The sequence below is a fragment of the Peromyscus leucopus genome, chromosome 6, assembly GCF_004664715.2.
Source record: "Peromyscus leucopus breed LL Stock chromosome 6, UCI_PerLeu_2.1, whole genome shotgun sequence".
Lineage (NCBI taxonomy): Eukaryota > Metazoa > Chordata > Mammalia > Rodentia > Cricetidae > Peromyscus > Peromyscus leucopus.
This window is the reverse complement of record NC_051068.1, coordinates 66,562,807-66,580,078: the sequence shown is the minus strand read 5'-3', so window position 1 is coordinate 66,580,078 and position 17,272 is coordinate 66,562,807. Positions and strand designations below refer to the sequence as shown.

The following is a 17,272-nucleotide window of genomic DNA, read 5'->3' as shown; positions in this document are numbered from 1 at the left end:
TTTGCATTTTTAAACCATTAATTATTTATTAAATATTTCTTAATATTTTCAAATCTTTTGGATTTTAATTTACTACTTTTTTTTAAATTCATCTTAGGCCTGTTCACATTCTTATTATTAAATTTTTTATATTGTATAAGAATATGAATTTTGCCGGGTGGTGGTGGCAGCAGCAGCAGCGCACAGCTTTGATCCCAGCATTCGTGAGGCAGAGGCAGGTGGATCTCTGTGAGTTCAAGGCCAGCCTGGTCTACAGAGTGAGTTCCAGGACAGCCACAGCTGTTTCACAGAGAAATCTTTTCTCAAAACCCCCAAAAATAAAAGGAATGCAAATTTTAAGTTTTAGTAATAAAGATAAATTTTCTTATTTTGTTAATGCTGATGTTAAACAGACAAAACAACAGTAAGCTTTGTATCAATAATTAAACACTTTAAATATTATATGAAGCACAGTTCTAAGGATTTTGAGAACCATCTATTAAGTAAGTATACCTGATTTTAAACAAACCATCTGTTTTTTGTTACTTTTTAATAAAGCTTGCACTAATGAATTGTACTTGTACTTAGCATGAGGATAGTTCTGAACACATTGAAAAATTTAATCATTTGTAAGGTCACTAACCATTAACTTGCATGTCTTCATTATCTTTAACAGTTTACAACAATAACACATTTACACACAACAAAACTTTGGGGAAAAGTTTCCAGGTGACAATGAAGCTTTGGTTTCTTTTTTGTTTTGTTTTTTTTCGATACAGGGTTTCTCTGTAGCTTTGGAGCCTGGACTAGCTTTGTAAACCAGGCTAGCCTCGAACTCACAGAGATCCACCTGCCTCTGCCTTGCAAGTGTTGGGATTAAAGGCATGCGCCACCACCGCCTGGCGAAGCTTTGGTTTCTACTGACCAAAAAACAGTGTTCAGGCTGAGAGCCTAGGGAAGAAGGATTTGTAATAAGCATAAATTGGTTCTAGTGACTAAGAGGATGCCTAGGATTTGGGGGGGAAGACAGGCTTAACTACTCCAGAGTACTATGCACTATATAGCTGTGGGTGGTGACGCACGCCTTTAATCCAGCACTCAGAGGCAGGAGGCAGCAGCAGACGGATCTCTGTGGGTTTAAGGCTAACCTGATCTACAGAGCGAGTCAGAACTTCATAGTGAGCCCCTCAACAGCCTCTGTGGGCAGCTGCACAGACAAATCCACCCCTTGGGCCACACACATTCAAGGTAGGAAAGGCTGAAACCCCCTGGAATGGAATCACAGGCGGGAGTGCGAAGCCTAGTGTGCAGGTCTTCTGCAAGACCCAAAAGCACTAACCACTGAGCTTCTCCCAAGCTTCCACCTGGGGTTTTTTTTTTTTGTTTTTTTTTTTTTTTGACACACTGTCTCTTGCTGACCAGAAACTCCCCAAGTAAGCTAAGTTGGCCAGCAGGCCCCAGGATTGACCTGTCTCTGCCTTCCCAAAACTGAAATCCCAAGCACACAACCTGGATTTGTCTTTTTTTTTTTTGGGGGGGGGGGGACAGGGTCTCACTATGTAGACCTTGCTGGCCTGAATTCGAAGAGACCCACCTGCTTCTGCCTCCCAAGTGTTCTTTGCCCTTGTGATCCTAAGCTAAGGGCAGGGAACTCACTCTGGCCTGCCCTCATATCGTAATTGAAGACTGAATTCACACTCAGTAGGTATGTTCTACAGCTTTGGCCAGCAGCAACAAGAGTGCCTGTGACACAGACTGTGCAGCCCCCAGTGAAGACAGCTGTCACTGTGTGCTGTACAGAGGGCCAATGAGGGCTGCAGAGATGGCTCAGCGGTTAAGAGCACTGGCTGCTCTTCCAGAGGTCCCGAGTTCAATTCCAAGCACCCACATGGTGGCTCACAGCCATCTGTAATGAGATCTGGTGCCCTCTTCTGGTGTGCAGGCACACATGCAGACAGAGCACTGTATACATAATAAATAGATCTTAAAAAAACAAATGAAGAAAGCCAATGATCCCCACTTGAAACAGCTGTTGGGGGCAAGGCTTGTGAAGCTGACTCAAAACCATGGAAACTAAGGATGGTGCACACAGGTATCAACCCAAGGTCCTCAGTCAGTTGGTGTGGGGACACAAAAGACAACAGGGCACAACACAGAATAGGACTGACTTCTAGAAAGCACTTGCCCCAGTTTTCCTGAAGTTCAACAACAGCATACTGCACACGCTGGTATCCTACCTGGCCAGTGCTAGCTGGAGGTGGCACTTGTGTTATCGGATATTGTGTTGGCACAGGTGGGACTCCAGTAGGTAATGCTGGCAAGACTCCAGGTGCCAATGAAACAGCTGGTGGCACTATGCTTGGTACTCCATAGGGAGGCTGAACTGGCTGCTGAGGAGGGGGAACAACAGGGTAACCAGACTGATAGCCATTGGATGGATAATATGGTGGTTGAGGAGGGATACTACTTAGAGCAGAGGGTTGTGTATAGCCTGAGGGGGAAGAAAAAAAGTGTTTAATCAGCTGCAGCAAAATGAAACATTTTACCTGATTATTAAACAACACCCAGGAAGATAAACACTGAGGCATGGATGACTTTCTAAATTATGCTAAGTTGAAGAGAACACCACCAGTGTCCTGGCATAACTAGTCTAGCCTCAAGGATCACACTTAACCATAACTATCATTGCCAAATATTTTAACACTTTAAGCCATACACACCTGGTAATGGTACAGCAGTATTAATTTGATTCACAAATCTAGAATATTCAGCATGAACCTGGAAAAGTGGGGTAAAATGGAAGTTAATAAAGGCCGGCCCCAAGTGATGTCATATTTATAGGGGTATGATTATATACAAAAACCGAAGCAATAATGAATTAAAGTATTTCCCCCATGCTCTGATATGAATATGAATTAAGGGAACTCTTAAGCCAAGTTCTAAAGGGAATTAAGGGAACTATCAGCAAGAACTACAATCCCAAATACTCAAACTACTCGATCCTGGGCACAAAATCATCCAGAGACCCACAGAATTAGAGAAATGACAAAAATTCCAAGTTATTAGCCTAAATGGTAAGAATTCAATTATTGCCAGGTGTGGTAGTAATCTAGCACTCAGGAGGCAGAGGCAGGAGAATCTCTATGAGTTCAAGGCCAGCCTGGTCTACATAGTAAGTTCCAAGACAACCACGGCTACACACAGAGAAACCTTGTTTCAAAAAAACAAAAACAACCACAAGTATTAAGTCCTTTCCCCAATTGGTTCTTTGCATGTGCACAACAATGCACCACCCCCGGCCCCATTAGGTGCTACTAAAGGAGCCCTAAGGTTATTTGTTTATCAAGTAAAATGAGTTAGGGGCTGCGGACTCGGGGTGAGAATCTTGCTATGCAAACACTGGGGACAGAGTTGAGATAACCCAGCACTCAAAGTAGAAAACAAGTCAGGGATGTATGACCCCAGCACTGGCAGGGAACAAGTTACTGGCCAGCTAGTCCAGGCAAGCTGGTAAACTACAGGTGCAGTGAAAGGTCAGGTGACTGAAACATCTAGTACTCTAGTGCTGTAAGAGCTTTGAGTCGTAAGTGTGAGAGTTCTAGAATGTATACCTAGAGCACACCAGTGTATCTAAAACTCTGATGTAACAGTCTAGTTATTGCAAACCTATAGTCATCTCATAAGTTTGGTAGTTTTCTTTAAATAACCATCAGTTTCAATGTTTTAGGCATTTAAGATTTCTGTGTATGAGTTGCTTTGTCGGCATGTATGTGCACCATGTTCATACTTACAGATGCTTTTCAGCCACCGTGTAGTTGTGCATGGAACATGCATCCTTTTCAAGAGCCTCAGTGTTCTTAACCTCAAAGCCTCTAGAGGTTTTCACTAGGAGTTTATTTGGAATACAAGAGAGGCTGAAAGAATTTCAGTATTTACATAAGTAACCTATTCAAATGATTTGGTAATGAAATCTACCAGTTTCTTCAAGTGCATTTTGTTTTGTGTTTTATTTTATTATATTAGACAGGGTCTCACTGTACAACTCTGGATAGCTTGGAACTTGCTATGTAGAACAGACTGTCCTTGAGCACACAAATCTGTCTGCCACTACTTCCCAAGTATTGGGATTAGAAACGTGTGCCAACACTTGGCTAACTTAAATACATTTTCTCAACTGTCACCTACCAGTGAAATCATTGTTATCATACTTTCCTTTGTGCTCATTTGCTACACTAGTCTAACATTCCATGTTAAATGACTGCCATGGTCAGTGTCTTAGTTAGGGTTTCCATTGCTCTGATCATATACAATTACCAGAAGGGTTTATTTGGCTTACACTACCATTATCACTGTTCATCATTAAAGGAAGTCAGGACAGTAACTCAAAAAAGGCAGGAACCTGGAGGCAGGAGCCGATGCAGAGGCCATGGAGGGTGCTGTTTACTGATTTTCTCCTAATGGTTTGCTCAGCCTGCTTTCTCATAAAACCCAGCAGCCCAGGGATGGCACCATCCACAATGGCCTGGGCCTTCCCCCATCAATCACTAATTAAGAAAATGTCCTACAGTCCTATCGTTCTCTAGCCCCCTCCCTTTTTTGGTGTTTGTTGTTGTTGTGGTTGTGTTTTTTTTTTTCCGAGACAGGGTTTCTCTACGTAGCTTTAGAGCCTGTCCTGGGACCCGCTCTGTAGACCATGCTGGCCCCAAACTCACAGATATCCACCTGTCTCTGCCTCCCGAGTGCTGGGACTAAAGGCGTGCGCCACCACCGCCTGGCTCTCCAGTCCTATCTCAGAGGCATTTTCTCAATTGAGGCTCCCTCCCGTCTAGTACTCTACCTTACATGAAGTTGAATTAGCCAGTACAGTCAGCATCACTGTATGTAATGTAGACTTCTAGCACATCAGAGATCCACCGGCCTGCCTCTACCTCCAGGGTGCTGGGATTAAAGGCATGTGCCACCAAGGCCTGGCTTACAGTTAAGTTTTAACATAGCTTAATTACAATTTAATGCAACTATAATATATCTTAATTTACTTTTTAAAGATCATGTCCAGGAGGAGCTGGTTTTAGGTCAGTGCTAGAGTCCACAACTGTACACATGGTACCCTGATTTCAATCCCCAGCCATACACACAAACTCACTGTTTGTAAGAGATTCTCACAGAGCTTCTTGGCAGCAGCCAGGCCTTCAGGTTTGGGATGACTACAAATAAAGAATAAACCACAAAATCAAAAGATCAAAACAACAGTCTCATTTTCTCTTTCTATGCTATTGTACACACTTACTTTAGTATATTCATTATAGCTCAAATCTAGCCCTCTGAAGCCATTTAAAAGGAACACAAACATAAGGCCTTATTTGGTTTGTTTTTGTCATTTTGAAACAGAGTCTCACTATGTAGCCCCGACAGTCCTGGAACTATGTAAATCAGCCTTTGCATCCCAAGTGCTAGTATTAAGTGGATACAACACCACACATGTTTAACAAAATAAGTCTTTTAAGTTATAACTAATATACCATTGCCACATATATTTTATAGTACCCTTCTCAGATAATGGTACTTTTTGATATAAAGAGACAATGGGGGGTTGGAGCTTGAGAAACGGTTCAGCAGTTAAGGGCAGTTACTGCTCTTCCAGAAGACCTGGGTTTGATTCCCAGAACCTACATAGTAGTTCACAACCATCCTTAACTCCAGTTCCAGGTGATTCGGTATTCTCTTCTAGATTCCTCTGGCACCAGGTACAAAGTACAAATACACACAAGTAGGCAAAACATTTAAACACAAAAAAGAAAAGAGAGAAGAGGGGAAGAGAAAAACTGATTCTGGTGTCACTCATAATTTTAGCACTTGGAAGATAGAGACAGGAAGATCAGAAATTCTGTCACCCTGGACTACATGATAAATTCAAGATGAGTACAATCTACATGAAATCCTGTTTAAACATTAAAATAAAACAGCTTAAGACAGGTGTGGTGCTGATGCATGCCTTTAATCCCAGCACTCTGGTAGCAGGCCCACCTGGTGTAGACTGAGTTCTAGGACAGTCAGGGCCATGTAGAGAGACCTTGTCTCAAGAAATACCACCTCAGCCCTATCCCCAGCAAATAGCACAGTACTATCAGAAGAGGTTTGAATCACTGACAGGCATGATCTGAGGTAGTATACTAGCAGAGTGTTTGCCTGACACCTAAGAAGCCCTCAATTCAAACCTCAGGACCACCACCAAGGTCTTTGTAATCACAGAATAGAACCCAAAGACTTGAATGCTAAAGCCACAATTGACCCTTCTTTGTTTTTTGTTTTTGTTTTCTGAGACACAGTTTCTCTAACAGCTCTGGCTGTCCTAGAACTCACTCTGTAGCTCAGGCTGGCCTCAAACTCAGACAGATCCGCCTACCTCTGCCTCCAGAGTGCTGGGATTGAAGGTGTGTGCCACCATCGCACAACCCACAATTAACCCTACTAATTCAACTTTTAAAAAAAATTTTAAGAATAGGTTCCTTTATTTTTAATTTATGCATGAAAGTGTTTTGTCTGTATAGATCTTTGTACTAAATATGTGAATTGCCTGTGGAGGCCAAAAAGAGGGTGTTGACCCAAGGGGGACTTGAGTCACAGACTGTTGTGAGCCACCATTTAGGTGCTAGGAATCAAACCCTGTCCTGTAGAACAGCAAGTGTTCTTAACTGCTGAGCCATCTGTCCAACCCAAGCTATCCTAAATTCTAAGATTATATACATGCGTCATTAATGCATATTCATTATATGTAGGTGCGCTGGGCGGTGGTGGCCCCTGCCTTTAATCCCAGCACTCAGGAGGCAGAGGTAGACAGATCTGTCTCACTCTGAGGCCAGTCTGGGCTACAGAGTGAGTTCCAGGGAAGCCGGGGCTATTACTCAGAGAAACCGTCTCCAAAAAAACAAAAAAGAAAGATAAAAATGTAGGTATGTTCGTGTACAGGTGCCTTCAGAGGCCGAAGGCATATCCCCCAGAACTCAGTTTACAGATGGATATAATCCATTCTACCTGAGTGCTAGGAACAAAACCCATGTTCTCAGGGAGAACACCAAGCGCTCATAACTGGGGAACCATCTTCCCAGTTCCAATAATTCAGTTATTTGTATTAACTAGTTATAAAGAGTTACAAGACATCACATACACAAAGATGACCTTGGAATCCTGATTCTCCTGTTTCCACATCTGAGTGCAAGGATTACAGACCTTCACCACACCAGAATTTCCCATTATTACAGTCCATTTTCTCTTGTTCTTTAGGAAGTAGCCCAGCCTGTATTGAGGAGGATTTGTAAGTTCTCTGCTCTTATCCATACCTGATATAAATATACATGGGTTCAAACGCTTCTCGGCCCGATGCTGGCTCAATGCAGCCTGAACCCTTGCCTCGTAAGAAGACCTTGGCACCTGTTTCAATCTGAATGTGCTGCAGAAAGGAGCAGTTTGGACCTTCCACTTTCTCCTTAACACTGAAGGTGGGCACAGCATGTTCTAGTCCCACAAACAATTTATCTTGAACATAATGCATCTGTAAGAGAACAGAATATTTTGATTAGTATAGAGGAAGAATAATGAAAATAAGCTTGTAGAAAACTATTATATAAAGTAGTATAATCCTGTATATACTTAGGATCACTTCCACATGGATCAAAAATTTCTATCATAATCTACAAGATTATCTTTTAGAGAAAAGGTGAAGCCACGGATCAGTTGTCCTGAAATTCCCTATGCAGCCTAGGCTGGCCTCATAATCTCAACCCTCTTCCCTCAGCCTCTTAAGGAAACTTAACAATGGTGTGTTTACACCAAGTTGATCAAGGTTAGACTCATGGTCAAATTTAGACTTGTGGCTGCTAATAGTTAACCTGACATACCTCAGAAGAGGGAACCTCAGAAGAGGGAACCTCAATGCTTATGGGCATTCTATAAGACATTTTCTTGATTGTTAATTGATGCAGAAAACCCAACCCTAGGCAGGTAGAACTGCGCTGTGTTAAAAAGATAGCTGAAGCCAAGCAGTGGTGGTGGTGCACACTTTTAATCCCAGCACTCAAGAGGAAGAGGCAGGCTGATCTGTGAGTTTGGGGCCAGCCTGGTCTACAGAGTGAGATCCAGGACAGCCAGGGCTGTTATACAGAGAAACCTTATCTCAGGGAGAAAAAAACAGAAAGCAAGGAGAGAAAGAAAAAGAGGGAAGGAGGGAAGAAGGGGAGGGAGGGAGATGAGCAAGCTACGACAGCCAACCAGTGAGCAGCATTCCTCCACGGGTTCCTGCTTCAAGCTCCTGCTTGACTTTCTCTCTTGGCATCCATCCATGATGGAATATAACCTGAAAGCTAAGATTTATCCTTTCTTCAAGTTGCTTTTGGTCATGTTTCTCATAGCAACAGCATACTAACTAGAAAAAGGCCTGAGCCATATGCCCAGCTTTCAAGGAGGTTCTAGTGTCTAAGAATGTAGCCTGATTGGTAGAATGCTTGCCTAGCACCACATAAATAGGACATGGTAGCATATGGTGACAATTCCTGACATGGAGGTGGAAGCAGGGGGATCATAAGTTTCTTGTCATTCTTTGTTACATAGTGAGTTCAAATACAGCTAGCAACTTCTAAGACCCTATATCTTTGGGGTTTTTTTGTTTGTTTTTCAAGACGGGTTTCTCTGTGTAGTCCTGGCTGTCCTGGAACTTACTCAGTAGATCCACCTGACTCTGACTCCAGAGTGCTGGGATTAAAGGTGTATGCCACCACACCCGGCTCTAAAGCCGCATCTTAATAAAGATTAGAATTTGTGGGGCTGGGGATATAGCAGTTAGCAGGGTGGTAACCCAGCATGCATGAAGACTTGGCTTGACCCCAGCAGTGCATTAAAAACAAACAAGCATGGTGGCACCTATTCTAGCACTTAGGAGGAGGCAGAAGCAACAGAAGTCAAGGTTGCTGAGCTAGTCTGGGGTACCTGATGAGAACTTATGGTAACAAAAGTATAGCTAAGGGTAAGAGTATTTGCCTAGCATATTTAAAGCCCTGCTTTACCAAACTAGCAATACAAAACTACAAAACCTCAAACCTTTCATGCTCATGTACCTATCTACCTCCCTCACCTACAAAATAAATTATTCTAGTCAGTAAGTAAACATAAACATAAACACACACACACACACACACACACACACACACACACACACACACACACACACACACCCCAGAATAGTGTTGAGTAAGCATACCCACTTCTCTTTAATAGATGTTAAATTAAAAAAAAAAAAATTGCAAAGACAGTACAGGCAATGTTGGGTAGTACAGTCCGCCCTGTGGGTTTCTCCGAAAAGGGCTGCTCTCACCACCCCTTTGTCTAGGAGGAGTGTATCAGCAAAGTCTTGCTTCATCAGACTCAGCCTTCTTGGTCCTCCAACTGTCAGCTTTTAAATGCAACATAAAACACTATCTTTCCACTACACAGTATGTATACCCTTGGACCTACCAAGACCCCTTTTAAATCCTATCATTCTGAAGATATGTATTTAGATGACATTAGATAGCCCACAACATTTTAGAATACCAACAGCAGCCTAGCTTACATGCTTTCAATTCCAAAACCCAGAGAGCCAGAACTACAGAAGACCCTGCCTCAAGAAATACGTATTTAAAAAAAAAAAAAAGCAGGTACTTCTCAGGGTGGAACTTCAGCATCGTTTTTCTTACTATGTATTATTCTGGAGAGACATGTTTGTAGAACTAACAACCAAAACCTACTCCTGACTGGAAGGAAGGCTTCTGGCTAACAGCAGGAGTCAGCTGAGCAATGGGAGCTGGCTGGTGGTAGACAGTGACTGTTGCACCATTAAAAGTTGGACTTGTCCCTGTGGCAGCCTTCACCACTCCGTTGGTGATGATTTCTTTAATTCGGTTTACAGCTCCTAGGGGAAAATTACAGACAGTAAGATACGACACAAGGGGGCTGGAAATACAGCTCAGTAATAAACTAACCATACCAAAGAATGAATTAACTAGTGTATAAACACAGGCCAATGTTCATTTATATAAACCTCAATTCAATTTTCAGATTACACAAATACGCTGCCCCCATCTCTCTAAACCCTCATATACCACTGATGAAATTCATAAACAGTAGTTAAAGAGCAGTTATCAAGGACAGTACATTGATGTTGTCACACATGAGCCAAATACTTACTGTCTACTAACTCCCGTGTCTGCCCCTGAACATGAAGATACAATGGACGATCCCTAGAGAAAGAAATATAAAAGATTGATCCCAGAGCTGTGGAGACAGATCAGTTGGTAAAGGAAAGACCTGAGTTTGGTCCCTTAAAACCCACTTTTCAAAAGCCAGGTATGCAATTCTAGTACTGACAAAGTAGAGAAAGGGAAACCCTGGGAGGCTCACTGGTCAGCCAGCATGGCCTACGGAAGGCCAGGCCAGCAGAGAACCTGCCTTTGAAAATGGCTACTGGAACCAGGCATGGTGGTTTGGTTTTTTTGTTTTGTTTTTTTTTTTGAATCCCAGGCCTCAGGAGGCAGAAGCAGATGGATATCTGTGAGTTCAAGGGCAGCCTAATCTACAGTGAGCTCTAGGACACCCAGAGCTACACAAACAAACCCTATCTGGGGAGTGGGGGGGAGAACTTCCAGCTTTTGCAGTTTGGTTCTCAGCTCCTGTACACAACATATATGAAAGAAAAACTCTCACATACATAAAATAAACACATTTCAAAACAAGTACCACAGCTTCAGAGGAATAACTAAGGTTGTTATTCACACACCCACACCCACACATGAACATACAAAAAGGCTGATCCTGAACTGGTCAAAACCTAGTTAAGGGTTGGAGAGATGGCTCAGCAGTTAAGAGCACTAGCTGCCCTTCCAGAGGACTTGGGCTCAATTCCCAGCACCCACACGGCAGCTCTCAACTCCAGTTCCATGAGATCTCACACCTTCATACCAACGCACTTAAAAATAGTTAATTACTAAAAAAAGAACACTACAGTAAAATGGGTCATCAATTCTAATTTGCAGCACTTAAAAGGGCCTGCTGTTAGTTAGTTAATTTCCTAGCATGCTTGAAGCCCTCACAACTGCATAAACTGGGTATGATCACGTACCTGTCACAGCAGTAGAGGCTGGAGGGTCAGAAGTTCATGGTCATCAAAGCCAGTCTGAGCTGAGACCCTTATCAAACCCAACCAAACAAAACGAAACGCCTCAATTTTAGAAATCTATTCTTTAATTTTGTTATTTGTTTCTTGAGGCAGGGTCTCCATATGTCCCCCAGATAGGCCTCAAACTCATGGCAATCTTCCTGCCTCCACCTCTCAAGTGCCAGACTACAGCTATTCTCATTGCTCAAAGATAATTGATGCTGCGTTTCATTATACACCTAAGAGACAGGAGGACTACAAGTTTGACATCAGCCTTAGCAACTCAGCAAAATGTCTTAAAGTAAAAAGTAAGAGACTGAGCCAGGCATGATGGTGCATACCTTTAATCCCAACACTCGGGAGGCAGAAGCAGGCAGATCTGAGTTCGAGGCCAGCCTGGTCTACAGAGCTAGCTGCAGCACAGCCAGGGTTACAGACAAATCTTGTCTTGAAAGACGAAAACAAAAACCGTCAGAGACTGAAAAGATGATTCAACAGGTAGGAGCGGCTGTTGCTCTTTCAGAGGACCCACTGTTCACACTGCCTACAAGTCTGCTTCCAGAGAATCTGACGCTCCTGTCTGGCCCGATAGGGACTTGCCTGCACACAGTGCAGACAGACAAGCTTGCACAAACATAAATTAAATTAAAATACAAAATAAAAGTCAGGTGTGGTTGTTTATAACTATAATCCCAGCACTCAAAAGGCTGAGGTAAAGAGATCACATCAGTCTGAGGTTGACTACCACAAGTGGGCTACAAAGAGAGCCTGATCTAAAAAAATTCTAAGGCTGGAAAAAATGGCCGCCCCAGTGTGTAAGAGTGCTTGTTGTAGAAGCAAGAAAGCCTGAATTCAACTTCCTAGCACCCACAAAAAAAGCTCGAAATTAGTACCTGTACCTATGATTCCAGAGTTGAGACGGAGATACGTATATCTCAGGAGCTTGCTGGCCAGCCAACCTAACCATAAATGTTTAAGCCTCAGTTTCAGTCAGAGACACTGCTCAAATATAAAAGATAATCTGGCTCCTTGTGCCTGTACAAAGCTTTGTGCACCCACACACATAGAAGAGGAAAGCGAGGAGGAAGCCAGCTAACTAGAAGCTAGTTAGATGACTCAGAGTGAAGAAGAGAAAAAAAAAAAAGCCTGTCATACAAAAATGAGGACCTAGATGTGAATGCTCTCAAAGCCAGGAACTGGAGGGGTGGGGAGACAGGAAGGTCCCTGGGGGCTCACTGGCCAGTTTAGTCAAAATAGTGCCTTGCAGGTTCAGTGAGAGCATGTCTCAGAACGTGGGAAACCGAAAACACCCCATTGTCAACTTGTGGTCTCCTTACAGACATGAACGTGAACACAGACGACTGCGCACCAGGCATGGTAATAGGCACCTGTAACCCTAGCACTGTAAGAGGATCGGGAGTTCAAGGTCACACTCAGTTATGTATCAATAAGGAGGACAGGAAGAGTTACAAGAGACCCTGTCTTACAACTGACAGTATAAAGAAATCTTACATATACCGAGTGGTGGTGGCGCACACCTTTAATCCCAGCAGAGTGAGGCAGAGGCAGGTGCATCTCTGTGAGTTCCAGGCCAGCCTGGTCTACAGAGTGAGTTCCAGGACAGCTGGGTCTACACAGAAAAACAGAGAAACCCTGTCTTAAAAAAATCAAAAACAACATTAAAAAAAAAAAGGAGCCGGGTGGTGGTGGTGGTGGTGGTGGTGGCGGCGGCGGCGGCAGCGGCGGAGCGGCAGCAGCAGCGCACGCCTTTAATCCCAGCACTCGGGAGGCAGAGCCAGGTGGATCTCTGTGAGTTCGAGACCAGCCTGGGCTACCAAGTGAGTACCAGGAAAAGGTGCAAAGCTACACAGAGAAACCCTGTCTCAAAAAAAACCAAACAAAAAAGGGAAAAAAAAGAAAGATATCTTACATACCAGCTAATAGAAGGGAAAACATAAAACTGAGGTTAACTAGATACCTGTAACTATCACAGGGCCAAAAAATAAAAGTGAAGGGTCTGCAAAAGTAGCTCAGTGTTTAAGCCTGTGTTTAGTTAGTATGTAGACTACCAGGTTTACTCCTCAGTGGGAGAGGGAGATGGAATAGGCTTTACAACAAAATACAAGCCCTTTTGTGGGTCCCCCTAAGTATTCCTGACTAGCCAAGAACTCACAACAAAGAGCAGGCTTCACAAACTTCGAGACAATTTCTATAGGAAAGGGGTGTGTGTGTGTGTGTGTGTGTGTGTGTGTGTGAGAGAGAGAGAGAGAGAGAGAGAGAGAGAGAGGGAGAGAGAGAGAGAGAGAAATTGATTGTGTTCCTGTGTACAGGGAACAATGAAGACAGAGGTTAACCCAAGTGTTTTTTAGGGTAGGTTTTTTTTTTTAAACATGTATGGGTCTTCTGCATCCATGTCTGTAAACCACATGCATACCTAGTGCCCATGAGGACCCGAAAAGGATACTGGATCTCCTGGAACTGGAGTTATAGTCACCATGTGATGCTGGGCATTGAACATGGGTCTTCTTCAAAAGCAGGAAGTGCTCTTAACCACTGAGCTATCTCTCCAGCCCTGAATGGCCACTCTTGGTTTGTTTGTTTTTTAAACAAAGTCTCTCAATAGGACCTAGAGCTTACCAATTCAGCTATTCTGGCTGCCCAGCAAGCCCAGGGATCCATCCTTCTGCCTCATTCATCCAGAGCTGAGATATAAACACAGTACTATGTGTTCAAATTCCATTCTTCACGCTTTCACTATAAGCACTTTAGAGACTGAGTTATCTCTCCAGCCCAGGAAAAATGTTTAAGCATTAATCATTATAATATTCTTTCATGTTTTTTCTCTCTCCTTAAAAACTGTGAAATGAGCCAGGGAGTGGTGGCACACGCCTTTAATCCCAGTCGGGAGGCAGAGGCAGGCGGATCTCTGTGAGTTCGAGGCCAGCCTGGGCTACAGAGTGAGTTCCAGGACAGTCAGGATTATCACACAGAGAAACCCTGTCTCAAAAAACAAAAAACAAAAAAAAAAAAAAAAAAATTGTGACAGGAAATCCAACAGCATTCCTCCAGCTACTACCTAAACCTAAACACCTTTAACATAGATTCCCTCAGAAGACAAAACATGACGTGACATCTTGTTTTCCCCAAACCACAGGACACACACCCAGGTCCCACTTTGGCCTTCTCCTCAGTCGTCATGAACCTTCCTCGAGTCGACACAGCAGCCCCACTCAGCCGACTGATCTAAAAGTAGAAACATTCTATTAAAAATGACAGACAAGTACTAAAACACTACAAATACACATAACTATGAATTAAAAATAAAACTCTGATGTGGTTTTAAGGTATTTCTCCCCGAAGAGAGCAGGACTACTCCTTCCATTTATTTCACCAGATACAAATTGTCCTGTATTTGTTTCATTAGTATCCTCTGCAGTTAAACCCAATCCTGATGGTATGAGCCCAAACCACCCATGAACACTGTGTTCACAAGTGTCTGAAGTCCCCGGCCCCCCTCCCCCATTCCTAAGTCACACACACCTCATCCTGAGTCTGTCCTCGGGTCAGCAAGTTCCTACAGGTCAGAGGCACATCGTTGATCTCCACTTCAGCCACCACCAGGTCATCTTTGCTTTTACTGCTACTTAGGCCTTTGCCAGGGGCCTGCAGCTACAGAAGAGAAAAAAGCCAATCAAGGGGTTTTTTGTTGTGTTGATTTTTATCTTGAACTCAGAGATCTACCTGCCGATCTCCTGAGCGCTGAGATTAAAGATGTGTGCCTCCAACACCACAGCCCGTATAAAAAATGTATAGCGCCGTGGTGGCACGCTTTATCCAGCCTTGACAACTGGCGATCTCTGTGAGTTCGAGCCAGCCTGTCACCAATGAGTCCAGAAAAGCGCAAATAACAAGAAACCTGTCGAAAAAAAAAAAAAAAAAAAAATGTATAGGCTACGTTGCCCTTGAACTGGCGATCTTCCTGCCTCAGCCTCCTTCAGCAAATACTACCGGCATGTGCCACCACAACTGGTACCTCATATATTTTTTATGGTATTAAAGAAACTACAGACCAGAAGGTAAATTAAGGGTCAGAGTTATGATGCTTTATATTTTGCACTTTATGGCAAAGCAAAGCTTCACTGAAAATCAGCTGGCCTCGAGATTTGCTTGCCTCTGCCTCCCGAGTGCTGGGATTAAAGACGTGTGCCACAAACACCAGGCTACAGAAATAACATTTTTAAAAATTATTTTAGCTCTTGAGAGATGGCCACTCATGATGGCCAAGCATGAGTTTTAATTCCCAGAATACATGAACCAAGCCAAATGCGGTAGCTTGCATTTGTCATCTCCATGCCCCTAGAGCCAGACAGGGACACAAACAGCAGAGTCCCTGGAGCTCAAATGCCGGTTAGCCTGAAACACACACAACAGAGACCTTGACTCAAACCAGGTGGGACCTCTGACCTCCGATGTTCACCACGGCAATGTGTACCTGCGTGTGCTCCTGACAAACACCTATGCATGCCATCCACAGCACACATACACCAGAGGGTTAGGAAGATGCTCAGAGGGTTTAGGTGGTTACTGCCGCGCCTGACGGACGACTGAGACGCCTCACATCGACACCCAAATGCTAGGATCCACCAAGATACACATACACATAAATATTTTTAAACGCATTCACATGATTTACCTGAACTTCAAAGGGTCAGGAATCTATTGCTTTAAATCACTACAAAAATTGAGTCACGTTTTATAAGCACAAAAACTAGTTCATAAAAGTAACAGGATCAATTAAAACTGCCTGGCCTCAGGGTGTGAGCACACCTGTCATCACCAGCCCTTGAGAGACAAGAGGCAGGAAGATTTCTGCCAGCAGGAGACCAGCCTTGTCTACGTATACAGAAACCCTGTCTCAAACAACAACAACAACAACAAAAAAAAAAAAAAAAAAAAAAAAAAACGAAAACCCTCGCCCTCACAAAAACAACTGAACAAGGGACCACGCTCCCACACGCGATCTTCACTCTAGGAGCCCCGAATGATTATGAAACCGAAGAGCGACAAAGCTGCACACAGCTGCGCGTCTTTCCCTGGGAATACCTACCTTCTCGGTGGCGTTCTGAGACGGTTTCAGCTTCCCTTTGGCCATGAGCATAGCATTGATCTTGGCGGCCACTGCAGCCGCGGCGTCCAGGGCTCCCGAGGGAGCAGCGGCGGGGGCGCCCCCCGGGCTGCCCCCGCTGCTGGTGACTTCCCCACCTGGGGCCGCCGGCGGAAGGAAGAGCAGCGGGGCTGGAGCCGGCTGGTCCCATTTGCTGCGGCGCCTACAGGTAGGAAAAGGAACGTGCTGGGGCCCCCAGGCTGCCTTTGTGTGGTGCTCCTAGCACGCGTTCTTCCGTTTTCCCTGTCGGGTTCCGTCCTCATCACAGAATGCCCCCGATCGCAAACTCAGTGACATCCCCACCCCACCCCACCCCGCCGCAAAGTCCCACTTCTTCCAGCCGCTTTCCAAAGCAGATCTGCTCCCGTCACTCCCAGCCCCAGACTCGAGCCGGCCCGGCGTGCTCCTGCGTCCGCCTTCTCCTTGGCTCGCCCTTCTCAAACCCTCGGCGCGCCGTCGCCCTCGCACTTCGGCCGGCCTCTCGCCAGGCGCCCGAGGCCTGCTCAACATTCTCTCCGGAAGCCGGCCTCGGCGTCCGGACGCGTCCCCCTTAGCGGCCTGGCCGCCCACACGCAGCCTCCCCGGGCCGCCCTCTCCCCCGGCCCGCGCTCGCTACCCCCGCCTGGCCCGCGAAGCCCTTACCCGCCAGCTGCAGGATGTGTCGCGCTCCCTGCGGACATGGCGGCCAGCTCTCGTCCACCACCCGCCAACTACCCACCACCGCCCTCCCGCCACTTCCGCCCCAACGCGCTGACGCACGGCCTCTTCCGGCCGTGAGGTAGGACGGTTCCGGTGAGGAATCTGGATTCCGATTGGACTCTCAAGCAATTTGAAGCGCCGGGGGGCTTCTGAGACGAGCGCGCCAGCGACTTTTCCGGTTTGCTCCTTTGCCCTTAAGAAAAATGTCTGCCATGTTTGATTCAAAAGCGAGATCGGCGCTGGGAAAA

At 44.8% G+C, this 17,272-nt stretch overlaps 1 protein-coding gene and 1 non-coding gene across 2 annotated transcripts in view; both read right to left on the bottom strand.

Moving 5' to 3' along the window:
• Khdc4 (KH domain containing 4, pre-mRNA splicing factor) overlaps positions 1 to 17,058 on the bottom strand; it is a 30,594-nt gene extending 13,536 nt beyond the window's left edge. Inside the window, exons 1-10 of the mRNA XM_028890722.2 lie at positions 16,968 to 17,058; positions 16,269 to 16,488; positions 14,702 to 14,830; positions 14,325 to 14,404; positions 10,195 to 10,247; positions 9,756 to 9,919; positions 7,317 to 7,528; positions 5,123 to 5,183; positions 2,700 to 2,757; positions 2,217 to 2,470 (exon numbers count right to left, since the gene is read on the bottom strand). Of these exons, the coding sequence (XP_028746555.1) occupies positions 2,217 to 2,470; positions 2,700 to 2,757; positions 5,123 to 5,183; positions 7,317 to 7,528; positions 9,756 to 9,919; positions 10,195 to 10,247; positions 14,325 to 14,404; positions 14,702 to 14,830; positions 16,269 to 16,488; positions 16,968 to 17,005 (1,269 nt within the window). The 5' untranslated portion in view covers positions 17,006 to 17,058. The remainder of the gene's footprint in view (positions 1 to 2,216; positions 2,471 to 2,699; positions 2,758 to 5,122; positions 5,184 to 7,316; positions 7,529 to 9,755; positions 9,920 to 10,194; positions 10,248 to 14,324; positions 14,405 to 14,701; positions 14,831 to 16,268; positions 16,489 to 16,967) is intronic.
• LOC114707965 lies at positions 9,288 to 9,415 on the bottom strand. Its single transcript, XR_003736730.1, has one exon.
• Positions 17,059 to 17,272: the final 214 nt, after the last annotated feature.